Source organism: Eurytemora carolleeae, unplaced genomic scaffold (assembly GCF_000591075.1).
Source record: "Eurytemora carolleeae unplaced genomic scaffold, Eaff_2.0 scaffold1921, whole genome shotgun sequence".
NCBI classification, from domain to species: Eukaryota; Metazoa; Arthropoda; class Copepoda; order Calanoida; family Temoridae; genus Eurytemora; species Eurytemora carolleeae.
In genome coordinates, this window is record NW_019397824.1 from 8,035 (window position 1) to 16,317 (window position 8,283).

Genomic DNA, 8,283 nt, shown 5'->3' on the forward strand with positions numbered 1-8,283 from the left:
GTTTATGGCCTATACTTTTTACTTAATTATTACCGATCTTTTTCTGTGAGACTTGTCAGCATAATAATATTTTTCACACTCTGTTCGAATACCAACTGCCAAAACAAGGGGATAGTCCCCTTCGGTGGTGCCTAAACTCAGTTTAAAGGGACTGTAGTCTGTAAAGGAAAACTGAACATGGATATAGGCTGAAACCTAGGCATTTTAGGAGATTATTGTTTCTGTCTCAAGAAGTTGATGTAAAACAGTGTCAAATTTATACAAAAATGTATGTATAAAAATTTTGTATAAAAGGGGAGGAGGAGCCAATTTGAAACTTTGTGATACCAAATTTTGTTTACTGCATAGGTCCTAATAATTGAGATAAAAATCTAAAATTTTGCATGCAGCCTCTAATTGTAGTCATCTACAAAGAAAATGTGAGATCAGAGGTCCTTGACCTGCGTTTTGACCTCCATAAACTCTAATTCAATTATTATAAGTTAATCAGACCTGTTTCCAATTAAAATTTTATGAAGGAACAATTCATATATGTTGATGGTGGTTCCCCTATACAAACATGTTATTCAAGTTTGTGTAATCTGAACAGAGGTAGGCTTGTTGACATAAATCAACATAGATATTGCTAATAATTTATTTTTTCTTCTTGGTCCATGTCAGAAACTTTTAAAAATCAAAATTTTTTCTTGCTTTGAATTCATTCAAATTTACTTTGTTCACCTGTTTTTTCAGAAAGGGTTACAATATTTGAATCAAATGGTATGATGTCATTGTATCTGTTGTGTTTACGATTTTCAGGGGTTTTTCCAACCAAAGATGTTTCTTTCTTGTAGATTTCATTCAGAGATGTGTTTTCAATTGAAAGAAATTCCATTTTCAAAGCTTGATCTTCTTTCAGTGCACTGTCAATATTCTGTTTTATAGGCCTCCGGTTGAATTTCAGAACGGTTAATCCTGTGGGATTTATCTTGAGTCTCAACACTAAAAATGCTGCTACTGAGCAAAAAATCAGGAATAATGAGATACCAACCAGACCATATTGGCTGATAGAGCTTGCTACAGCTAGATCACTACCAACAAACTCTAAATTTGATTCAAGCCCAAGATGGTAAACTTTGCAGCTCATGTTTTTAATAGAATTGTCAGCAACATATTTTCCATAACTGGCAGTTATTAGCTTCTCAACTTCAAGAATGCCTTCGGAATAACACAAAAGTTTTAATGTCAGATATTGGCACTTTTGGAATACTTTAAATCTCAGTGTGCTTAGTGTCAATGTGTTTGAACTGGCATTGTAATTCAGAGCCAAATCCAACCCTGACAGTTCTGACTCAATGTATGAACCAATTTTACTCTTAAAAACCAGTTGAGAAAGACAATAGGATGTTTTAGGGATTAGAAACATTCTCTGATTGTCAATTATATTGGGACTAATAGTTACTATGAAATTTTTATCACTATGTAATTCCAATTGATCATAGCAGTCTTCATTTGAAGTCTCTAATTTGATTATGATTTCGTCTTCATTTTCATTTACAACCACTGGATTAACATTTGTTCCTTTGGATATGGGGAGCGGTATATCTACTGGATGAGTCAAAAAAAGAAGACTTAAAATAGCATTGTTTTATACATTGAAAATTTAAACTTTAGAAGGGTTAACTTTTTTATTTTTAAAAATGAAACAAACAAAATGCACATGAAAATAATTGTGTTTAAGTCAAGGAGTATAGAATACCATGGAGCAGGAGTTGACCTCATCATATGATAAAAACATGTTTTACTGACTGGTACTCCATTAAGAAATGAATATCTTTAAAAATCAACTTTTTATAAAATAAAATGTTTTTACTTAACTACATCAAACAAAACAGAGGTTTATAACGTAAGCCAACTTTCTCCCAAAAATGAGCCATTCCTTGCAAATTTGATTGTGTATTCTGCAAACTTTTACATCCAGTTCCGCATTTTTGTGCAAAAATTAAATTTTGCAGAAGCTAGCAAAAACAATGCGCAATTTCGCTCATATCAAATTCTGGGCAAAACTAGTGTTGCTGCAAGGGATGGGCAGTTTTTACTTTTTTGAAAAATGTTCGTTTCGTCATATTAACAACACAAAAAATCTAAAAACGAAACAATTTGTTTGAAAACTATTGTCTTTTTTATATTTTTGTTCCTCCTGAAATCCTAATATAACCTTTTTAAACTAGTTTTTTTTTCAGAATGAACTATTCTATCTAGAGTTTAATTTTCAAATGGCCTTACCGTACCTTGATTTTATTTAATGTAGTAATTTTCTTTTCCAAATGAGGTATGTTATGATTAACAATATTCTTTTGATTACACTTACAGACATGAATTTTAGGGACTTTCGAGATCAATAATTTGCTTCATCTGTTTAGGGCATGTACAATGTCTTACTTGAAGTCCCCGTACTTTGTTTCATAAACCCTTTTAATGTTTTCTCAATATATATCTCTTCGAGTATGAATGAATGGGATTTATCAGCTTTTCAGTTTGATCTAAATCTGTTCATTACCGAAGCTACTCCTAGAGTCTCTGCTATTTTAGCTGTTCATCACCAGAGCTGCTCCTACATTCTCTGCTATGTTAGCTGTTAATTACTGGAGCTGATCCTAAATTCTCTGCTATGTTAGCTGTTCATTACCGGAGCTCCGCATCTCTAATAAAAGGATGAGGCAGCATCCGATTTATTGGGTATCCTAGTTCTTCTCTGTTTCCAAGATATCCCAGTGGGTAGTTCAGATGGGCTGCTGCGAGAGCAATTGGTCCAGTTCTAGAAGCTATAGAGATAAATCTCTTGTTGAGGTCTACAAACGAGTATGGAGAACTCTTATGTTTGTCTCTCCTAAACCAGCCTGAGAGTAAAGAGCGTCCTCTGATATCCTCAGTGATGTGGAGGACTCGGAGGGTGTAGACTCCTGTATATTGAGGTGGAAGGAGGCCAGTGTCCTCCTTCATTCCCTGGTAGGCATGATAAAGATATATCTATCTGTTAGCTGTCTGTTAACCATCTGTTGTGCAAGTCCCCCAGCCTTCCTATACAAACGGGAGATTAAACTCTGCGTCTGTATTCTAGAAGTATCTGGGGTGCACTGTCCAATCTTCAGGTTCTATATTCTGCTTTGAATCAGAAAACAATGAGAGAAAGGGGCGAGACAGGGCGGGAGTTTAGTATGAGTAACCAATGCTGTAAATATTACAGGTACTAGTCAGCTATAAATGTATTAAATCATATTATTAGGCGGAAGGGGGTGACTCCTGCTCTATGTCATTCCTTGGTTTATCTCTGTAACATTGTAAGGCCATGAAGGTACCACAGCCCAGAACTAGGATTACTTAATTCATTTTTTGACTAACCTCTGACATCGTTTAGCCTTACAGTAATGGGATAACCTAAAAACAAGACACCAATTCACTTTACTTCTTTCATATTAATAATTTTTATAGCGCAAGTGTAGTGAAATTCTATGCATTCAAAGATTAATGTCCATGAAAGTCAACATGCCTTTTTTGGCAGTTAAATTTCAGCCAATTACACAGTACACAGAACACCTTTAACATTGAAATATTTTTGAAAATGTGTTTGGCTATTTTCTTAATCCAGAGACCACATTAAATGGGGAAAAATGGATTATTTTTTAAATGAATTATTTTTTTGACACCCTACTGAATATCTGTGTTCTGATCAAAGAAATTAATCTGTAACTTTACTAAAAACTCTCAAGAAGAAATTCTGTAGCAGTACTTAAGATCCCCAAGCCATTTAATATAAAAAAGACACCAAGACTGCTGTTAAAAGATAATTGATAGTGGGTTTACCTGCTGATATATAACAATGGCCAGTCTGTGTGTCAAACGGAAAAAAAGGAAAATCCTGAGTTCGTTGAAATGTTGAAGTTAACCGATGATAATAAGAATCTTTTAAACTGAATATTTGTAAAGAAGGGTTGCAGCCCATCCTGGGCCATTGTATTTTCCTTAAGATATATATTCCAGTATTATTTGTTGTTATATCCATGGATGTTAAGTTCTTGAAAAATATTGCAGCAGCATGAAAATTTGTTTTCAAATGACCAAAGAGAACTTTTTGTAACTTATTGTTTTTGTAAAAGTCCTTGTACTCCATTTCTAAATAATAATTTCTCTCAGAGCAGTCATTTTTAGTTAAAACTATTTCTGCTAAATTGCTGAATACCAGAAAACTAGTTTTATACACTTTTTCCGATAAGTAGTAGTTTTGTTCATTCTGAAGTCTTATGTATGAAATTTCAGAGCAAGCACTAAGATTGCTTAAAGCTCCCCAATTGTCCACTATCATGCTACCATTTTCTATTCTAAAGGATGCATTGACTGAAGTTTTGGAGTCAGACAGAGCTTTAATATATTCTCTTTCTGAGTTCCAATCAACCATGTTTGTGACCTGTCTTTTAATATTTTCTGTACATCCGGAAACCTCTGAAATATCATAATAATCTCATTTATATTACATAATCTTTTAAATTTGACATTATATCATTTTCATTTTTGAGAAGAAATTTGAAGCATAAGTTTTTCATTTGGGCAGTATCTCATTTATTTCATTAAACGCAAAAATAAACTATTAACTAAAGATTTTGGATACCTAGAAAGATATTCACTTTGAAATTTTCTCCATTTGAATTGCATAACTCTAATCTACCAAGCTGAGAGGAAAAGTTAATTTTTTCTTGATTTTTGACGCTTTGAGTCCAGTTAACAGTTATAACTTTATTCTGCTCATTATAAACTTCCAAGAAGAAGTTAACATCAACTTGTTCTAAATCATGTGAATTCCACCACTTCTTTTTAAATTGGATTTCAATTGAGTTGAGATCTGTGTTATCCCATGCTTGAACACTCTCTTTACAATCTCCATTTGCATTTCTTTTCGTATTGAGTACAATGGTTCCAGTACTGCAGCTAATAAAATTTGCAAAGCAAAGAAGAAGTATTTTATTAAACATTAAAAACACCATTATTAAACAAGAACTGTAAATGTGACATTGTCCTTATCAAGAGTATCAACAGGAAGCATGTTAAATATTGAACAATAACAGCTCCGATTGGTTGAACAGTTTACACTCTAGAATATTCTAGAATAAAATGACTACACTTTTGGAAAAAAAGGCATTTATGAATTAGACTTGCATGCATTAGATTACACAGTTCATAGCTTTTATCAATTTAAGAACATTATCTTTCAACACTTCTGGGTTCTAATGATTGATTTGAAACATATAGGATGAAACTTCAGAGACAGCTGACTGAAGTTGATAATTTTTTATGAATGTTGTCTTCCATAATCTGTATTTGATATTAAAGGCTTTTTTGCAGTTTATTTCCTTAAAAAATTCTTTTGCTTAAAAATATTTTTTACTTTGAAATCTATTTTATTATAACATGGCTCCCATGTGATATTTTAATTATTGTCTTTGGTATCAAACAATTTAACAAATTATGGAAGAAGACATTGTAATCTATTCACCAACTGTCATGTTTCGTGGGACACCCTGTATTTCATTATCTTTACACCAATTCATTTAGAGACTATATTTAAGCCAGTTCCCTAATTATCATATTTAAAGAGTTTAAGATTTCTTTGAAGGTAATCATGTATGAAACTATAGTGTACTTTATCATTATTACTCACTTCAATGTGAATTTCATAATGAATTTGTTATAAAATAATCGTCATGGTATAATGTTAAATTAGCTGCACATTTTAGCACGTAAGCTATAAAGTTTTCATTGGTTCCCAGATTTTCTCCAAAAACTTTATAAAACTGCGAAATAAAATAAGTGTTATAAATATTTTATTTTAATTTATCAATTGAAAACCTAGTTTTGATTAATATTCATATGGTTCATTCATTTCCATCCGGAAATTTTTTCCAAAATGGAATTTTTTTCCCGAATAATGGAAACCTTAAACAGAACTGACTAATTCTACAAGAAGATGTTAGTTTTACCTGATAACTGAGCTAATTCATTAATCGTTCATTAAACATTTATTAAACATTCATTAAACATTCATTAAACATTCATTAAACGTTCATTAAACATTTATTAAACATTCATTAAACATTTATTAAACATTCATTAAAAATTCATTAAACATTCATTAATCATTTATTAAACATTCATTAAAAATTAACTAAACATTCATTAAACATTAACTAAACATTCATTAAACATTCATTACACATTTATTTAACATTAATTAAAAACTCATTAAACATTCATTGACCATTCATTAAACATTAAACATTTATTAAACGTTCATTGACATTCATTAAAAATTCATTGGTCATTCATTAAACATTCATTGAACATTCATTAAACATTCATTAAACATTCATTAAACATTCATTAAACATTTATTAAAAATTCATTAAACATTCATTAAACATTTATTAAACATTCATTAAACATTCATTAAACATTCATTAAACATTTATGAAACATTCATTAAACATTTATTAAAAACATTAAACATTTATTAAACGTTCATTTACCATTCATTAAAAATTCATTGACCATTCATTAAACATTCATTCAACATTTATTAAACATTCATTGAACATTTATTAAACATTCATTGAACATTCATTAAACATTCATTAAACATTCTTTAAACATTCATTAAACATTTATTAAACATTTATTAAACATTCATTGACCATTCATTAAACATTCATTAAACATTTATTAAACATTCATTAAACATTTATTAAACATTCATTAAACATTCATTAAACATTTATGAAACATTCATTAAACATTTATTAAACATTCATTAAACATTTATTAAACATTTATTGACCATTCATTAAACATTCATTAAACATTTATTAAACATTTTTTCTGTTTGTTAAAAAACAGTTCTTTTTGTTGGTTAACAGAAGCTTCCCTGGAAGTGACCCATCCCTTTTATATGAGGTTTTTAAAAGTAACCCTATGGCCTATATACGTGGTTGCCAGGAAGTGACCCCTATGACCTATATGCATGGATGCCAGGAAGTAAATCCCTGTTTGTTCCCGGAAGTAATGTCTCCAATGTGCAAGCTGTCTCCATTAGTGTGAGCCCCCCCCAAAAAAATGGCCCCTCAGCTCTGGAAGCTCTGCAATAACAACATATGGGTATCAGTGAGCGAAATGAGGAAATTGTTTTGCAAAAAAAAAATGCAAAAATTTCCAATTAAGCAATAACAAAAGAAACCCTAATTGGAGGGAATTACCAGATTCTGTTGAGTCCCCAACCTGGAGAGTTCCATGCTCGCTGGTTCTCTGGTTCTCCGGTGATCTGGTTCTCCGTTTCTCCGGTTCTCCCGTTCTCCGGTTCTCAGCTAAATGTTTAGTTTACTGGAGAGNGAGAATGGGATTATTTAGTGATGAGACATAAACTGCATTCACTTATTTAAACTCATATTAATATACATTGTTTCTCCTTCTAAAAACGTGGCGTCCAAAACAGGCCTAACAACTTTTTTGAAATCCCTGAATCATCAGATAATTGAATCGATTGTGTAAAAAAAGATTAATAAGTCGTCACTCACTTCCAATTTTTATTACACAAAAATGAGACTTAAGGCTTGAGAGGCGATTTAAAAGATGTTTTTTATCTTGAATAGCTATCTAATGACAACAGTTTCATGAATTAGTTTTCCATAAAAAAGTGTCTCCTTTAGTAAATTTACAGTGTTTAGATGAAATTTGTTAATTTAATAACTTGAAATCCAAAAAAAAATCTTTTTTTAAAAAGCAAAAAAAATATCAATACTATCATAATCATTTCAATAATAATAAAAGTTAGGTTTACAAAGAAATTCAGGAATGTATGATTTAAGTAGAGAATTTGTTATTTTCTTCTTGTCAAAAATCATCCACTAATTATTTATTGCAACCAAAAAATTCACTTTTTATATAAAAAATCATGGGTTAGCAAAGTTTTTCAACATTCTAATTGGACATATATTTAACTAGCTAAAGTGCCCCGCAGGCCGCGCAGCGTTGCCCGTGAAATTTTTAAAAATTCAATTTAATAAGAAAAATTCCGATTTTTTGAAGGAAAAAAAATTACGATTTTTGAAAAAAAAAACTTCGAGTTTTGAAGAAAAAAAATGTTTAACCTGTCACTCCCAGGCTACCCAATACCCATGATTGTCCAAAAACAAATTGAGCCTATTCGGTCCAGCCGTTTGGCCGGTTGTAGGGAACATGTTGTCTTCCATACTCTGTACT

General features: G+C 31.1%; 1 protein-coding gene across 1 annotated transcript; it reads right to left on the reverse strand.

Annotated features, from left to right (window-relative positions):
- Positions 1 to 502: 502 nt before the first annotated feature.
- Positions 503 to 5,040, reverse strand: LOC111716019 (uncharacterized). The gene is made up of 5 exons (XM_023491431.1): positions 4,646 to 5,040; positions 3,844 to 4,479; positions 3,382 to 3,417; positions 721 to 1,197; positions 503 to 549 (listed from the first exon to the last, which is right to left on the reverse strand). The coding sequence occupies exons 1-5, from the start codon at positions 5,016 to 5,018 to the stop codon at positions 503 to 505; spliced, it is 1,569 nt and encodes a 522-aa protein (XP_023347199.1). The 5' UTR covers positions 5,019 to 5,040.
- Positions 5,041 to 8,283: the final 3,243 nt, after the last annotated feature.